Here is a 19,603-nt window from a genome sequence, read left to right on the forward strand (position 1 = left end):
TAAACACTACAGAGCTTAAACGGAAAAAAATATGCTTGTAACTTTTGTTCACCTCGAAACAAAATTTTGCGTTAAAAATTGCTCGGAAATGGTGGTGATTAATTCGAGACGAAATGCGATAAAACTGGTGTATTTGTTTTAACGCAAAGCTATATGTGTTTCGTTCACCGTGGAAAATAGAATCCCGAATTTTATAGAGTTCATTGTGCACAAACTTTTCGTCATCCGCATTTATAATTCTCAAATGATAGGTTCGATTCTCCACAGTGGACACGGCAGATAGCTCGATGTGGCTTTGCTATAAGAAGAGAAACATACCAGTAACCTTATCACGGACACACCGAGGGAAATGAAAAGGGAATCGATAGAATAGTATAACATATGAATATTTTTGAATTAATGTATGGAACATTTTCACGATATGTTTCTTTGGAGTAATTTTAATGTTTATTGTGGTTTACATTGATATCTATATATTTGTTTCAGGTAGTCATATTTTTTATTTTTTGACATATCAAGCAGGGAGTCAAGGCCCTCACTTTTCAAGCTGTCTCAGTATAAATGCATTAAAATTATGAAGCTTACTCTCAGAAAAAGCGGAAAATTGCATAAAACTGAATCCAGAACCCAAGAGCTTTTGGAGCCCTAAGGTGAACCCTGTACCTCGGCCGTAATGAGTGCACTTGTAGGGCAAATTCATTCATTTCGCTTGGTTAAATAAACCTTATCTCCACCCAGTACTTTTAATTGGCTTTCTACACTTTCATTGATGAAAAAAAACATGTTTAATTCGCCTCTTCTGTTTAATAATAATATATATATATATATATGAGTGGTAATGTATCGCGCAGTCAAAACAACCTGATGCAGGAAACACTGAGTGTTTGTTTATTTTTTGAATGTCGCGCAAAGCTACACGAGGGCTATCTGCGCTAGCCGTCCCTAATTTAGCAGTGTAAGACTAGAGGGAAGGCAGCTAGTCATCACCACCCACCGCCAACTCTTGGGCTATTCCTTGACCAACGAATAGTGGGATTGACCGTCACATTATGATGCCTCCACGGTTGAAAGGGCAATCATGTTTGGTAAGACGGGGATTCGAACTCGCCCCCCTTAGATTACGAGTCGAACGCCTTAACCCACATGGCCATACCAGGCCACACTGTATGTTCTTAACACAAACGATAATTTATCAATTTACTACCTTCTGTATTTCAGACTGTGGTAAACAAAACTGTGAAATGTTTTAAGTTTCGTTATAATTTTGGGCATGATGGTGGGTAACACAAAAATATGTGGCCTAACTGAGTAATGATTAAACAGTTGCTATAAAATTATTATTAATTATATCTGTAATTAAATTACGTTCAATTTTTAAATGATAGTGCTTAGTTATTTTTAAGCATAAATCAACAAAACCAATATAAATTAATTAAGAAGTTATTTAATTGAAACCGACATCTTTCTCACATAATTCTTATAAAATAGTTTGTTTCTCAACAAATTATCATACTAGTTGTAAATACAAAATCTCCGAGAATTATATTGAAACATTATTTGATTTAAATCAAACAAAATGTGTCAAGGATTATGATACATAATTAAAATTTGAAATCAAAATTTTATCTATCAACAGTTATGTCTACTAAACATAAATATAACTGTAATGTCATTTAACCACTGTAAATGAACTCGATCATAAATTTAATATTTTGTAACTTTAGTCGCAGCATCTTTTTAAATGAAATGTGAACCGAAAAGGACTTCATTCGTATACCTATTTACATTTCATTAATAAAATTATGACCTTGAATTTCGTGTAACAAATCAGTTAAGATTTAGTTGAGAAACGAAAAATAAAGTTTATTAACAACATTATTTTTGAATTCAAAAGTTTAGCAAAATAAGGTTTAAAATGTCTGATTGTTCGTAAAATTTATATAAGTTGGGAATTCAGAATAAAAATCAACATATTTTGAGTGCAAATGACTGACAATTTCATAACATTATAAACTGCAAAGAATGATAAATTTATTCCAAATAAGGAAAACAAAAACTCTTAATTAAAGAAGACTTTTTAACAACTCATATACAAAAAACCCATGATGTTTGTGTTTCGTGAAACTAGTAATTATAATTTAATAATATTTCACGAATTATCACTGTATTGTACACAATTTTATTTCCTGGGAGTTACCGTGCTTTCAAATACACGTTGAATAAATTGTAGGCCGTCGTTGTTTAGTGTTTAATTTAACAAGTTATCAAATGAAACACTATATGATCACTTACCTTATGTTTCGGATTTGTTATCTGTCCTTGCATAACTTGTGGTTGCCTAATCCTTACAGCTCCAGAATCTATTTCTTCTGTATATTCTCTAAGCTCTGTGTTCATTGGTTTATTTTCACGAATTCTAACAGCACTGGAATCAATTTCTTCTGTGTAAGAGTCGAGTTGTGGTTGTTGAGCTTTGGATTCGTGAACTCTCACTGCCGATGGCTCAACTTCTTCCAAAGGACTGTTTTCACTTTCTTCTTCTGATGATTCTTCACTTTCCTCTTCAGTTTCATTTTTACTTGTTTGGTGTATCTGGTTTTGCTTCACTGACTGTGTAGTTTTTCTTTCATTAGAAGCAGTACTGAATAAATCCCTGGAACTAGAAGTTCCTTGTTGTACAAGAGGACTTACTGGTGATGGTGATCCCAGCATTTCGTCAATATCCTGACATTGTCCAATAAACAAAACCAGCTTTTCTCGTGCTTCCATTCGAGAATCCTGTTGTTTCGTATTAGAATCATTTTCTTCTCCTTCTTCATCTGATGTTGGAGAAGTAACATCTATGATGTTTTCTCTCTCAAGTTTACTTTCAAATTCTTCAAACGTTTCTGGTTCTTCTCCTTTAACATCGCTAAGCAAAGAATCAATATCCTTGCAGTCTCCAATGAACTTCGAAGAAGGATAACTTTTAGTGGTTTTTGATGAGTTTATTATTTTCTCTGGGTCTTCTGTTTCGGAACCTGATGTCTCTTCTTCAGATTCTCCAGATGTACTTTGCTCTTCAGAGTTTGATGTTTGTTTTTGAATATCTTTCTCCAACAGTTTGGGTGAATATTCTGAGGTTGTTACAGCATTTTCATGTGGAGATTCACATGATGGTGTAATTTCCGAAAATCCAGAATCTCTTTGTGATGGTTCTTTATTAACACCAGTAACTGGTTTGAAAGTAAATTTCTCCGTCATACTTTCATTTGGAGAAAACGGAAGTTGCTTATCTTTATTTTCTTTATCATCTTCTGAAGTTTTTGCTTCCTCAGTTGAACTTTCTTCTTCACTTTCGCTGGATTCTTCAGGAAGCGATTCATTAACTCGTGAGTCAACTGGTTGTTGTGAATTTTGCATTTCTTCACGCTTTTCTACACCTTTGACGTGAATGACAGTAGGTGATTTTTGTACAGAAAGCGAATCATTCCCAGAAACGTGTAACTGACTCTTTGCTACATTTTCTTCTGAGGAACTGGACTCTTCTTCCTCAGATGATTCTTCGTTAGTTTCAGCAGTACACTCTTCACTTACTATATTATCTATAGGCGTCTCTACTACGGGATTCTTTGCTTCGTCTTCTGATTCTTCTGTACTAGTTTCGGTTTCGCTAGAAGATACTTTTTCCGATTCAGCAGAGTCGTCTGTTTTGTGAGGTATATTGTTTGCATCTGTAAGTGTGGAATCTGGTCCATATTTATTTTTCTCATTTATACAACTAACTGAAGATTGACGTTTATACTCTGGGTGATATTCACTTTGAGGAGGCCAAAATTTATCTCCAAAGGATTTTTGTCTTGGAAAAAATGATTTATCTCCCACCACACTTTCATTGGATACTTTTCGATTTGGTACTGGAGGAAGATCTCTTGAAGCTTTAAACCCAGATGTTTTATCTTCTTCCAAAAGATCATCCTTGGAACCCTTTCGTCGTCGCCTTGGTCGACTTGTATTTGAAACTTTGTTTCTACCACTTCTTTCATCAGAATCATCATCACTCGATGAGGAAGTTGACACATGGCTCTCCAGAAGGTCAGCAGAAGAACTTCTCGATCTGTCATTTGCTTTGGAATCTAACAAATCCTCCCGGCTTCCTTTCCTTCTGGGGATTCGATTTTTGGAACCAGACTTTGCTACTGCCTCCATATTACTCCTTGATTCGTTCCTTCTGATATCATTTCTTGAGCTGCTGCGACCGACACCAGTTTGACATTTACTCCTTGAGCTTGAACGAGAAAGGTTTCTGTCTTCTCTTTTGTCATTGAATGAAAAATCTTTTTTCTCTCGTTGGTCTTGGTTTCTAATGTAGGCTTGCTTTTGGTTGTCATCAAGATTCATATTTAATACTGATTTTCTAAAATCTTTATTGAAGTTTTCTTCTGATGTTTGACCTTCTGGCCGATCTTGGTCGTTTGGCGATATATCTCGTGCGAAAGGTGCATCTTGTTCAACATTTAACAAGTTTCTTGCCGAGAGACTTGGTGGTGATTTTGTCTGGACAGGCGATGAAGGAACTTTTTCTTCTTTGGAACTTCGCCGCATGTTGTCTGATACAGCACTACTATTTGGAGGCCTGTACGAACGATAAGTGGGTGTGGCGTACTTAGAATAATATCTGTCAAAATACAGAGAATTTGGTCGTGAGGCTGACGACGAGTAACGGCGTTTGGTGCTGTCAGGTCGTGAAAGTGGATCGGGCAGATCTTGGGGATTAACCTGTTGACCAACTGATGCTTTTTTTATAGCAACTTGTTTTTCAGTTGTTGGCTTCTTAATTTTTATAGGCGCCGAGACAACATTAGAGTTATTTTCACTAGTTGTAGTTTCAACTGATGGTGAGGTGGCTCTGCACTGTAGAAACTCTTTTTCATCAGAAGAAGTTGCTTCTTCAGACTCAGAATCTGACGTAAACTCTGCAGGAACTTTCATGGTTTTAGCTTTCGATTCTGATTTTGTTATGGGGAAGTTTTTAGTTTTACTGGGACTGTGAACTATAGTTTCGTTTATCGTTGAAAGATTCTGACTAAGGTCTCTGCTGTTCTGTCTAGAGTAGCCGGTGCTATCATTGCTGTTGCTTCTAGAATAAGATGGTATTGAACTATCCCTACTAGATGTCCGAGAATAACTTGGACGTGAATCATCTCTACTGTTTACCCTGGAGTAAGCCTCGCGCCCAGTAGATTGCGAGTAAGGAATATAAGATTTATAACTTCCAGAGTCATTTAAACCTCTGGAGTATGTATTTCTACCATAGCTGGGCTCATCTCGACTTATGTTACGAGAGTAAGAGCCATAGGTAGGTCTTGATGTGGTTGCAGAAAGGTATTTATCTGCTACATGACCATAAGGACTGTATGACTGACCAATATATTTTGTTTTACCATAGTCAGGTGACTGACCCGATTTATTATAATCTGAGACATAACCCGAACGTCCATAATCTGACGTGTAACCAGACTTATAATCTGAGCCGTAGCCGCAACCATAACCTGAAATCGACCGACCATAATCAGAAATATTGCCAGATTTACCATAATCAGAAATATACCCAGATCCAGATGTGTAACCACTGTAGCTTCCTTTGTCACGTGATGAAAATGACTCACTTGGCTGCCCATAACGAGAGTATGTAGTTGGAGTTGAAGAAACACCTGATCCGCCATATTTACTGTAGGCTGGTATCTGCAAAAGAAATAGGAGCATTAAATGTGGACTGACATGACTGTAAGAAATAAATAAATAAACAAACATGTACTACAACAACAGATGATGTAAACTTTCAAATAACAATTACATCATGCAGTTACTTATAGTGGAGCTTTAAAACTGTCTTATTATATCTTTACTTTTTAGGCTTATATGAGTATGTAGAAAAAAACATTTACACTTTACTAGTTTACAGTTGGTAGTTATTTACACTTTACTAGTTTACAGTTGGTAGTTATTTACACTTTACTAGTTTATAGTTGGTAGTTATTTACACTTTACTAGTTTACAGTTGGTAGTTATTTACACTTTACTAGTTTACAGTTGGTAGTTATTTACACTTTACTAGTTTATAGTTGGTAGTTATTTACACTTTACTAGTTTACAGTTGGTAGTTATTTACACTTTACTAGTTTATAGTTGGTAGTTATTTACACTTTACTAGTTTATAGTTGGTAGTTATGTACACTTTACTAGTTTATAGTTGGTAGTTATTTAGACTTTACTAGTTTACAGTTGGTAGTTATTTACACTTTACTAGTTTACAGTTGGTAGTTATTTACACTTTACTAGTTTATAGTTGGTAGTTATTTACACCTTATTAGTTTATAGTTGGTAATTATTTATAATAATTTACTTTGATATATTAGAGGTTATTTTGAATCATATGAGACAAAAGCCAATAGGTTATTATTAGTGACGTGATACGTAACGAAAATAAAACATCAGATGATAAGGTTAAACAATGTTGATATTTATATATCTGTCAGAAGATATCAGTTTATTTTACTGAAATAGCCTGAGTTATATTCTAGAAAGTGTAAAACATTTACAGCTAAATATGATAGAATTATTGATATTGTATTTGATACTATCGGTGCTTCAAACTATTCATCAGAAGGTTTTAGTACATCTTCAACAGACAATAAATACCACCTTAAAACGTTCTAGTTTAGTAATACAGTTACAAATTTAAATTTTTTTCATAACTTTAAAACAGTTAATTACAATATTTAATGCACCAAAAAGGTGGGGGAGATGGGTTAGTGGTTTGTATGTCTAAATTGTAAATCTAAAATTTAATAGTTTGCACCCTGTATGCTGCAAAGACGTGTTTAGTACTATGGAAACTTTGTTGCACTAGCAAAACGACAGTTAATAAAACACTAAATGTTTTTTAAAGTTATCATATGGTATTATTATTATCCTATACTAAGGTGTTGTTATATAGCAATTTCTAATGTTTAATAATGTATCATGTGATGAACTTCTTGAGTTGTTGTTATATAACCATTTCTAATATTTAATAATGTATCTTGTGATGAGTTCCTTAAGTTGTTGTTACATAACCATTTTTATTGTTTATTAACAACTTTTCAGACAACTAAAGGTGGTCTTAGCAACTTCAAACTACAGCTGGAACGTTGTCTTATCAATGTCAGAAATTATTATAGTTTGACTAATAAATAAGAAACTATTTTTTTAAAATACTCTTAATTTGATTAATTATAAAGCAAAACAGATTTCACTATAGTCAAAGAGAAGTATGTGAGAAGGTCAAAGTTACGAAATAAAATGTGAGAACATTATAGAATAAAGATAGGAGATCTAATCATGTGATCAGCTCCTTAATGTGCGTTTTTTGACTACTATGAATAGTACTGGCTATCTGATTCTACCTTGGGTTTGTAAGTTAGCACAGAATTTCTACACATGAAACGAGGGTAATCGAGCACGATGGTTTGTTAGTTTATTGTTAAGCGCAGAGCTACAAAATGGACTATTTGTTCTATGTCGAAACCCAGTTTTGTAAGCCTTGAAAAGTTTTTGAGCCAATGGCGAGCAATCGAACATGCCTAGTACTGAACAGCAAAAATGTTAAAGTTTACTACAATAACTGTACTTGAACTACAGCGGTGAAATGGTTGACTGAGAAAGAGTCATTGCTATAACTGGTTAGTAACTACATAAAAAAGGAAATATGTTTCAATGATGTGAAAAGAATTATTAGTACAGTTTGTCGAATTAATTTTTGTTTGTTTGTTTTGAATTTCGCACAAAGCTACTCGAGGGCTATCTGTGCTAGCCGTCCATAATTTAGCAGTGTAAGAGGGAAGGCAGCTAGTCATCACCACCCACCGCCAACTCTTGGGATACTCTTTTACCAACGCATAGTGGAATTGACCGTCACATTATAATGCCCCCATGGCTGAAAGGGCGAGCATGTTTGGCACGACGGGGATGCGAACCCGCGACCCTCATATTACGAGTCGCATGCCTTAACACGTTTGGCCATGCCGGGCCTTTGTCGAATTAAAGAAAGGTATTTTATACATAGTGTAAATAAAACTCACTAGATGGCAGAACAGAGATAAGGGTTTTTTTTTTGTCTTTTTTTTTTTTTTACTGGAATGAATTACAAGTAAGAAAAAGTAATATTGAACATCATGATAAGTGTTAACTTTAAGCTCTCTTCTTTAAAATTGTAGTGACGTAATAAGTATTAACTTTAATTTCTGTACTCTAACGTAGTAGTAGCACGATAGGTGTTGACTTTAATTTCTGTCTTCTAACGTAGTAGTGACGTGATAAGAGTTAACTTTAACTTCCCTTATCGACCTCAGTAGTAACGTGATGAGTGTTACCTTTAAATTCTGTACTCTAACGTAGTAGTGGCGTGATAAGATTTTACTTCAATTTCTCTCCTCTAACGTAGAAGAGACGTCATAAGTGTTAACATTATTTTCTGTTTTATAACGTAGTAGTAATGTGATAAGTGTAAACTTTAATTTCTGTCCTCTAACGTAGTAGTGACGTGTTAAATCTTAACTTTAATTTCTATCCTATAACGTAGTAGTGACATGCTGACAGTTAAGTTTAAGTTCTCTCCTTTAACAAAATAGTGACATGATAAGAGATAAATTTAAGATCTCTCCTTTAACAGAATAGTAACGTGATAAGTGTTAACTTTAATTTCTGGTACATAACGAAGTAGAGACGTTATGAGAGTTAACTTTATTTTCTGTCCTATAACGTAGTAGTAACGTGATAAGTGTAAACTTTAATTTCTATCTTCTAACGTAGTAGTGACATGCTGACAGTAAAGTTTAAGATCTCTCCTTTAACAGAATAGTAACGTGATAAGTGTTAACTTTAATTTCTGGTACATAACGAAGTAGATACGTTATGAGAGTTAACTTTATTTTCTGTCCTATAACGTAGTTGTGACGTGATAATTTCTGCTTGATAACTTAGAAGTAACGTGTTAACTTAATTTCTGTTCTTTAACGTAGTAGTGACGTGATAAGTGTCAACTTTAATTTCTGTCCTCTAAAATAGTATGGACGTGAAAAGTGTTGACTTTAATTTCTGTTTTGTAACGTAGTAATAACATGATAAGTGTTAATTTTAATTTCTTTCCTCTACACTACTAGTCACGTGTTAAATGTTATCTTCAGTATCTGTCCTGTAATGTAGAAGTGACTTGATATGAGTTGACTTCACTTTTTGTCCTCTAACGTAGTAGTGACGTGATAAGAGTTGACATTAAGTTCTACTTTCGATCGTACTAATAAGGTGATAAGTGTTACTTTTAATTTCTGTCATCTAGTGTAGTAGGACATGATAAGAGTTAACTTCAATTTTGTCCTCTAATGTAGTAGTAACGTGCTAAGTGTTAACTTTAATTTCTGTTTTATAACGTAGTAGTAACATGAAAAGTATTAACTTTAATTTCTGTCATCTAACGTAGTAGTGACGTTATAAGTTTTAACTTTAATTTCTGTCATCTAACGTAGTAGTGACGTGATTAGTTTTAACTTTAATTTCTGTACTCTAACATAAAAATGACGTGATGAGTGTTAACTTTAACTCTTCATTTATATTGTAGTACTAACATGAAAAGTGTTAATTTAATTTCTTTCCTTTAAATTAGTAGTGACGTGATAAGTGTTAACATTAATATCTCTCCTCTAACGAAGTAGTGACGTGATAAAAGTTAACCTTAAGTTCTCTCCTTTAACTAGTAGTGACGTGATAACTGTTAACTTTCATTTCTGTCCTCTAACGCAGAAATGACGTGATGAGCATTAACTTCAATTTTTGTCCTCTAACGTAGCAGTAACGTGATAAGTGTTAACTTTAATTTCTGTTCTATACCGAAGTTGTAACACAAGTGTTCAAGGAGAGAACATAGTAATGAAGTGATAAGTGTTAACTTTAATTTCTGTTTTATAACACAGTAGTAACATGATAAATATTAACTTTAGTTTCAGCCTCTAACGTAGAAATGACTTTATAAGAGTTTACGTTACATTCTATTTTCGATCGTAGTAGTAAGGTGATAAGTGTTACCTTAAATTTCTGTCATCTAACGTAGTAGTAACATGAAAAGTATGAACTTTAATTTATGTTCTGTAACGTTGTAGTAACGTGATAAGTGTTAAATTTAATATCTCTCCTCTAACGTAGTAGTAACGGGATACGTTTTAACGTTAATTCCTGTACTCTAACATAACAGTGACGTGATGAGTGTTAACTTCAATTTCTGTTTTTTTAACGTAGTAGCAACGTGATAAGTATTAACTTTAACTCCTCTTTTATAATGTAGTAGTAACATGAAAAGTGTTAAATTTATTTCTCTCCTTTAAATTATCAGTGACGTGATAAGTGTTAACATTAATATCTGTCCTCTAACGTAATAGTGACGTGATAATAAATAACTTTAAATTCTGTACTCTAACGTAGTAGAAACATGTTAAATGTTAATTTTAATTCCTCTCCTCTTACGTAGTAGTGGCATGATAGGAGTAAACTTTAATATCTCTCCTTTAACATAGTAGTAACGTGGTAAGTATTAACCTTAATTTCTGTATTCTAACATAAAAGTGTCGTGATAAGTGGTAACTTTAATTTCTGTTTTTTAACGTAGTAGTAATATGATAAGTATTGACTTTAATTTCTGTCCTTTACTGTAGTATTGATGTGATGAGAGTTAATTTTACTTTCTGTTCAGTAACGTAGTAGTCAGTGTAAACTTTAATTTTCGTTTTCTATCGTAGTAGTAACGTGATAAGTGTTAATTTAATTTCTCTCCTTTAAATTAGTAGTGACGTGATAAGTGTTAACTTTAACTTCTGTATTCAAACGTAGTAATAACATGATAAGTGCTACATTTAATTTCTGTCCTCTAGCGTAGTAGTGACGTGATAAGAGTTAACTTTAAGTTCTCTCCTTTAACATAATAGTGGCGTAATAAGTGTTAACTTTAATATTTCTTCTTTAACGTAGTAGTGACGTAATAATTAAAAACTTTAATTTCTGCACTCTAACGAAGAAGCACGTGATAAGTGTTAACTTTAATTTCTGTCCTCTAACGTAGTAGTGACGTGATATGTGTTTACTATAATTTATGTTTTATAACGTAGTAGTAACGTGGTAAGTATTGACTAACTTTTGTTCTCTAACGTAGTAGTAACGTGATAAGTGTTCACCAAGGTAAACAAGTCATTATTGAGTATATCGTAAGTCCTTTGGAATAATTTTTGTTTTCAAATAAAGAAACTGCAGCTTAATCAGTTATTGACCACATTTAATTAAGTTTTAGAATACAGTTGTTTCTCTTTGCTTGTAAGTTATCTACCTTTGGGTCATCTAATTTTTAATAAACGCTTTGAGGTGTTGAAAATGGAAAAATTATATTTTCGGACAAAAGCATGCTGGTTAATAGAATAAACTGATTTTTCTATGAAAGAGAACTAATCATTTATGGAAATGAGTAATTATATTTAACTGAGTTTCTGTGATGAAGATATAACTTTATGTTTGTCTGCAACTACAAAGAATAGCCACATGTAAGATCGAGCCGGTACCTGCATAGAATAGCAGTGAGTTTACGGACTTAATGTATTAATATCCGAGGTTCGATTCCCCTTGGAGGACACAATAGATAGCCAGATGCGGCTTTGTTCAAAGAAACAAATAAACAAACAAATTGATCGCCTTTCCCCAGCGGCAGGTTTGTAGGCTCATAAAATTAAAAATCGGGTTTCGATACCTGTGTTAGGTAAAACACAAGTAGCTCATTGTGTAGTTTTGTGACTAGCTACAAACAAACTGATCTGCAAAAGCTGGCGGTTGTAGAAGGGGGAGAACATCTATTGAGTTTTATATTTGGCAGCATGTGGGACTTAATGGTAATGTTTTTATATTTTTTCGATAAAATACACTATATTCTTTCTTAGTAATTTCGTTCAGTAACAGTATTGGTGGAATATTTGATTGTTTGTTTGTTTCTTTTGAATTTCGCGCAAAGTTCACGAAGGTTATCTGTGCTAGCGATCCCTAATTTATCAGTGCAAGACTAGAGCAAAGACAACTAATCATCACTACCCACTGCCAACTCTTAGGCTACTCTTTTACTAACTAAGAGTGGGATTGATTGTGACATTATAACGCCCCCACGTCTGAAAGAGCGAGTATGTTTGGGCGTGATGGAGATTCGAACGCACACCCTCAGATTAGGGGTTGAACGCTCTGACTACCTTCTCATGCTGTGCCAAAATATTTACTATATCTGCTTTTATTACTTTTTTAGTTATATTTTCATTATAAAAGTAGGTTTGTATCGTAAAGTTAATATATTTATTTAGGACTAACCTATTCCGAAGCTTTCATTTAATTATTGTTCATATGTTTTGACAGATGTGTTTTATTCTGCGTGTTTATGAGACGTGTAATGAATGTACTTGATCATAGATTACGATGTCTGGTGTATTTGGGTCAGTTTTTTCTAATCTTAGAGGTATTTAGTGTGAATAGATGCACGGCTTTAGACAACCTTCCTTTATTGTTAATTGTTGTTGCCTGATAGAGGTCGCTGACGTAAATGTATTCAAGGATGGAGCTAGTCTTCTTTCAACTTTGCTTGAGGTTATCAGTGTGCATACATTTGTGTGTGTGTGTATATATATATATACAAGGTGCAAGTCAATCTTCCTTTTCTCAATAAATTTTGCTGTTGTGAATACATAAGAGGGTGAAACCATCTTTTGTTACATTTTATAATTAATAGAGGCCATTGGTGTGAATATATAAAGGGTTCAATCCAACCTTTCTTTTCTTTTACATTTTCATCTATGACCACAAAAGAACAAGAACCTAAAGTTACATCTTGAGAAATATTTACTTTGATCATTCGTGATTAAAAGAAAACTGATTTAACTTATGGCCATTATTAATCTAATGAAGCCTTCAAGTGACGAATCGTGAAGAGCAACAAGTATTTCAGTTTTCACGATAACACGACGTGAGCTAAAATCATTTATGTACAACACACAATTCGCATTATAGTTTAAATATTTTAACATCAGAAGTGAATTCAAACATCCTGTCGTTAAGATTATTACAGGATGAATACCATCTGTTTCTCAGTGATGACGAGAAAACCCACTTGTAGAGAAAAATATATATGTAAAAACGCCTGGTTTGGGTTGAGAAAATTTTTATGTAGAGGAACGAACAAAATTTCGACCTTCTTCTGTCATCTTCAGGTTCACAAAGAGAGAAAGAGGTAACTGACCGGAAGCTGACCACATGTTTGAAGAGGGTTGTGTAAGTGAGTGTAGGAATGTAGAGGGCGTGCTTACTTGGATGTTTGATTATATTTATTAATATGGATATAAAGGTGTTCCTTTGTATTGGTTTACTTTGGGCTTGAGTTGTTGTATAAGTAAAGCTCCTTTAATTTTGCGTTTGTTTATATTTGTTTCTTTATTTAGTATTTGGGTGTTTTCTGTGGTTATGTTGTGTTTATTTGATTTGCAGTGTTCGAAAACTTGTGGTGACTTTTTGTGTTCTTTGAATCTGGTTTCCATTATTCTACTTGTTTCTCCAATATAGAAGTCGTGGCAGTTATCACATTGTATTTTATAAATAATGTTGGTGTTGTGTTTGTCAGTGTAGATTTTTACCTGGTTTTTGAATAAATTTGGTATTAACTGAAATGTCGTATTTTGTTACTAGTTTTGCCAAATATTGGTTATTTTCTCTTGGTGTTGGGAATATATGGTATGCAACAGTAGATGGTTTCATGATATTTTAACTCGTGAGATATATTTACTTTTGTTAGTTGATTTTGCTTTTTGTTAATTAACCAGATAAAATTAACGATGAATTAGACAAAATAAAACAATACTTCATCAACATCAATAAGTTTCCTCCACGAACCGTATAAAACATTATATGCACACACCTAGACAAAGAGCAAGATCAACTAGCAAAAGTAAATATATTTCATGAATTAAAAAATCACGAAACCACAAATATTGTGGCAGTTACATCAATATTCTAAATTGATGTACACCCAAACAGACTTATGGTGAAAAACAAACATTAACAAAATTATCAATTTTTATGCTAATACTTTTATCTTTTAGTTACTTAATGGAAACAATTTGTGGAAAGCGAAGTTTGTTTTCCATGCAATGTTTACAACTTACTTTACTTGCTCCCGAATGACTGTTGCCATAGCTACCATATCCAGTACTGCCGGATTTCTGGAATGAAAGTCAAAACATAGTTAATTATACTTGTCATGAAACAATCGTATTAGGGCTATTGTACTTTTAATATCAAATTACTTATTCAATGTAATTTGTAATAGATTATAAGGAGAGCTGGCTAAATTTGACGAAATTTTAATGTGTAATAAGTTACAGGGATATCTGACTATATTTGAAAAAGTATAATGGGTAATTAATTATCGGAAGAGCTGGCTGTATTTCAAAAAAATGTAATCTGTAATAAATTATAGGGAGTCCTGGCTGGACTTGAGAGAATGTAATGTGTAATAAATTACAGAGTGTGCTGGCTAGATTTGAGAGAATGTAATGTGTATTAAATTACAGGGAGTCCTGGCTAGATTTGAGAGAATGTAATGTGTAATAAATAATAGGTAGAGCTGGTTAGATTTGAGGAAGTGTAATGAGTAGTAAATTACAGGGAAAGCTGGCTAGATTTGAGGAAATGTAATTTGTAATAAATTACAGGGAAGGTTGGCTACATCTGAAGAAAGGTAATGAGGAATACAATATTGGGAGAGCCAGCTAAATTTCATGAAGTGTAGTGTGTAATAGATTATATAGGGAAGGATGGCAAAATGTGAAGAATTCTAATGTTTGATAAATTATAGGGAGAGCTGGATAAATTTAAGTAAATTTAATGAGTTATGAATTACAAAGAGAGCTGGTTAAATTTGACGAAATGTAATGCGTTATAAATTAGTGGGAGAGCTGGGTAAATTTTGCAGGAGTGTGATGTGTAATAAATTATATGGAAAGCTGGGAAGATTTGAAGAAATGTAATATGTAATAAATTAAAGGGTAATCTGGGAAGATTTGAAGAAATGTAATATGTAATAAATTATAGGGAAAGCTGGGAAGATTTGAAGAAATGTAATATGTAATAAATTATACAGAGAACTGGATAAATTTAAGCAAATGTAATGTGTAACAGATTAAAAGGAAAGCTGGTTAAACTTGAGGAAATGTAATGTGTAATAAATAGTAGGGAGAGTTGGCTAGATTTGAAAAAGTGTGATGTGTGATAAATTACAGAGAAAGCTGGCTCCATTTGAGGAAACTTAATGAGTAATAAATTATGGGGACAGCTGGCTAAATTTTAGGAAGGGTAATATGTGTAATATATTATGGGGTGAGTTAGTTACACTTGAAGTGTAATGTGTAATAAATAATTAGGAGAGCTGGCTAAATTTGAAGAAAGGTAATGTGTGATAAATTATGGGAAGAGTTGGATGTATTTGAGGAAATGTAATGTGTAATTAATTTTAGGGAGAGGTGGCTACATTTCAGGAAATATTGTGTATTAAATTAAAGAGAGCTGGCTGTATTTCAAGAAAATTGATGTGTAATAAATTATAGGAAGAGCTGGCTAGATTTGTGGAAGTGTAATGTGTGATAAATTATAGGGAGAAATTGCTATATTTGAGGATATGTAATATGTAATAAAATACATGGAGAGCTGGGTAGATTTGAAGATATGTAATGTGTAATAAATTATAGAGAAGCTGGCTAGATATGAGGAAGTGTAGAGTGTAATAGATTACAGTGAGAGCTGGCTGGATGTGACAAAATGTGATGTTTGATAAATTATAGGGAGAGCTGGATGGATTACAGGCAATGTAATGTGTAACAAATTATTGGAAGAGATAACGACATTTGAGGAAATACAATGTTTAATAGATTATAGTGGCAGAGGGCTGGATTTTCAGAAATGTAATGTGTCATTGAACACAATGAGAGGTGGCTGGATGTGACGAAGTGTGATGAGTGAGAGATTACAGGGAGAGATGGATGGATTTGAGCAAATGTAATGTGTAATAAATTATTGGGAGAAGTAACGAGATTTTAGGAAATATAATGTGTAATAAATTACAATGAGAGATGACTGGATGTGACAAAGTATGATGAGTGATAAATTAGAGGGAGAGCTTAATGGATTTGAGAAAATGTAATTTGTAATAAATTATAGGAAGAGCTCTCAAAATTTGAAGAATTGTAATATCTAATAAATCATAGGAAGAGCTGGCAGGATTTTAAGAAATGTAATCTGTAATAAATTATAGATAGAACTGGCTAGATTTGAAAAAGTGTAACATGTAAAAAATTATAAGGACAGCTGAATATAATTGAGGAAATGTAATATGTAATAATATATAGGGAGTGCTGGCTCAATTTAAGATGTGTAATGTGTAATAGAATATAGGGAGAGCAGGCTAGATTTGAGGAAATGTCATGTGTAATACATTATAGGGAGAGCTGGCTAAATTTGAAAAAGTGTAATGTGTAATAAATTATACGAAGAGCTGGCAAATTTGAAGGAATGTAATGGTTAATGAGTTATAGGGAGAGATGGCTGGATTTCAGGAAATGACTTATAGGAAGAGCTGGTTAGATTTGAGGAAGTGTAAAGTGTAATAAATCATAGGGAGAGCAGATTTGATTTGATTAAATGTAATGTGTAATAAATTATTCGGAGAGCTGGTTCTATTTGGGGAAGTGTAAGGTGTAATAAATTATAGGGAGAGCTCATTAAATTTGAAGAAATGTAATATGCAATACATTATTAGGAGAGCTGGATAAATTTGTTGAAGTGTAATATGTAATAAATTATAGGAAAAACTGGCTAGATTTGAAGAAGTGTGATGTGTAATAAATTACATGGAGAGCTGGCTGGATTTAAGGAAATGTAATGTGTAATAAATCTTAGGAGGAGCTGATTGGATTTGATTAAATGTAATGTGTAATAAATTATTTGAAGAGCTGGCTCTATTTGAGGAAGTGTAATGTGTAATAAATAATAGGAATAGCTGGATAGATTTGAGCAAATATAATGTGTAATAAATTATAGAAAGAGTTGACTTGGTTTGAGGAAATGTAATGTGTAATAAATTATAGGGGAGCTGGCAAGATTAGGGGAAATGTAATATGTAATAAAGTAGAGGGATAGCTCTGTGGCTAGATTTGTGGAAGTGTAATGTGTAAAAATTTACAGGGAGAGCTGGATTGGTTTGAGGAAATGGAATGTGTAATACATTATAGCGAGAGCTGGCTATATTTGAAGACGTGTACAATGTAATAGTTTATAAGAAGAACTGGCTACATTTGAGGACATTTTAATGTGTAATAAGTTACAGGGATAGCTGGCTGAATTTGAAGAAGTGTAATGCGTAATTAATTATAGGGAGAGCTCACTGTATTTCAAAAAATGTAGCATATAATAAATTATAGGGAAAGCTGCTTAGATTTGAGAAAATGTAATTTGTAATAAATTACAAGGAAGGCTGGATAAATTAAAAGAAATCTGATGTGGAATACAATATTGGGAGACCTGGCTAAATTTTATGAAGTGTAGTGTATAATAGATTATATAAGGAGAGATGGCAAAATTTGAAGAATTCTAATTTGTAATAAATTAATGGGAGAGCTTTCTAAATTTGCAGAAGTGTAATGTGTAATACATTAGTGGGAGAGCTGGCTAAATTTGAGGAAATGTGATGTTTGATAGGTTACAGTGTGACCTGGTTAAGTTTGAGGAATTGTCATGTGTACTAGATTATAGGGAAATTTGGCTAAAATTGAAGAGATATAATGCATAATAAATTATAAGGAGAGGCGGCTAGATTTGAGGAAGTGTAATGTGTAATAAATTATAGGGAAAGCTAGTTATATGTGTAGAAGTGTAATGCGTAATAAGTTATAGGGAGAGCTGACTAATTTTGCAGAAGTATAATGTGATTATAGGGAGAGTTGGCCAAAATTAAAAAAAATCTAATATGTAAAAATTATAGGAAGAGCTGGCTAAATTTGAGGAAATGTAATGTGTAATAATTTATAGGTAGACCTGGCTAGATTTGAGGAAATGTAATGTGTAATATATTGTAAGGAGACATGGCTAGATTTGAAGAAATTTAATGTGAAATAAATTGTACAAAGGGCTGGCTAGAATTTAGGAAATGTAACATGTAATAAATTATAGGGAGAGCTGGCTAAGTTTGAGGAAATGTAATGTGTAATAATTTATAGGAATAGCTGGGTAAATTTCAATACATATAATGTGTAATAAATTATAGGGAGAGCTTTCTAAATTTGGAGAAGTGAAAGGTGTACTACATTACAGGGAGAGCTGGGGAAATTTGCAGAATTGTAATGTGTAATAGATTATTAGGAGCGCTGGATAAATTTAAAGAAATTTAATGTGTGTTACATTATAGGTAGTGCTGGTTATATTTGAAGAAGTGTACTATGTTCTAGATTATAGAGAGAGCTAGCTAAATTTGAGGAGAGTGTAATAAATTATACAGAGCTCTGGCTAGATTTGAGGAAATGTAATGTGTAATAAAGTAGAGGGAGACCTGGCTAGATTTGAGGAAATGTAATGTGTAATAAAGTAGAGGGAGACCTGGCTAGATTTGAGGAAATGTAATGTGTAATAAATTATAGAAAGAGTGGCTAGATTTGAGGAAATGTAATGTGCAATAAAGTAGAGGGAGACCTGGCTAGATTTGAGGAAATGTAATGTGTAATAAAGTAGAGGGAGACCTGGCTAGATTTGAGGAAATATAATGTGTAATAAAGTAGAGGGAGACCTGGCTAGATTTGAGGAAATGTAATGTGTAATAAATTATAGAAAGAGTAGCTAGATTTGAGGAAATGTAATGTGTAATAAATTATAGAAAGAGTGGCTAGATTTGAAGAAATGTAGTGTGAAATACATTATATATTGAGAGGTGGCTATATTTCAGGAAATGTAATGTCTGATAATTTATAGGAAGAGATGGCTATATTTGAGGAAGTTTGTGTAACAAGTTATCAGGAGAGCTGGGTGAATTTGAGGAAATGTTATGTGAAATAAATTGTATTGAGACCTGGCTGGATTTGAGAACGTGTAATATGTAGTAACTTATAAGGAGAGCTGGCTAAATTTGAAGAAATTTCTTTCTTTTATTTCATATATCTGTTAACGAATTACAAATTTTGATTTAGTTTTTACTGAAGTTGTTCTGAGATGTTTTAGCCATTTCTTCAGATGGAAAAAAAATGTTCGACAAAATTACAATTTCTACAACTAAAAAACAAAATGGCTGACTTTGAAAAGTATGAAAAGTTATAATGTGTACAACATCCATAATAAAAACAGTAATTCGATTAGAGGTTTATTACGTATTTATACATAAATGGAAGGTGTTATCTTGGTTTCAGTCATGAGCAAACCTTTTATTCACCTCACTAGGTTGACGAAAAGACGCCCAAGATTTATTTTGGGTGATGCAGGGAAG

The 19,603-nt window shown here is 33.0% G+C and overlaps 1 protein-coding gene across 1 annotated transcript in view; it reads right to left on the bottom strand.

The window, feature by feature from the left end:
* Positions 1 to 501: 501 nt before the first annotated feature.
* Positions 502 to 19,603, bottom strand: part of LOC143225470 (uncharacterized) — a 34,875-nt gene continuing 15,773 nt past the window's right edge. The window contains exons 2-3 of the mRNA XM_076454943.1: positions 14,247 to 14,303; positions 502 to 5,724 (exon numbers count right to left, since the gene is read on the bottom strand). Of these exons, the coding sequence (XP_076311058.1) occupies positions 2,254 to 5,724; positions 14,247 to 14,303 (3,528 nt within the window). The 3' untranslated portion in view covers positions 502 to 2,253. The remainder of the gene's footprint in view (positions 5,725 to 14,246; positions 14,304 to 19,603) is intronic.

The sequence above is a fragment of the Tachypleus tridentatus genome, chromosome 1 (assembly GCF_004210375.1).
Source record: "Tachypleus tridentatus isolate NWPU-2018 chromosome 1, ASM421037v1, whole genome shotgun sequence".
NCBI lineage: Eukaryota > Metazoa > Arthropoda > Merostomata > Xiphosura > Limulidae > Tachypleus > Tachypleus tridentatus.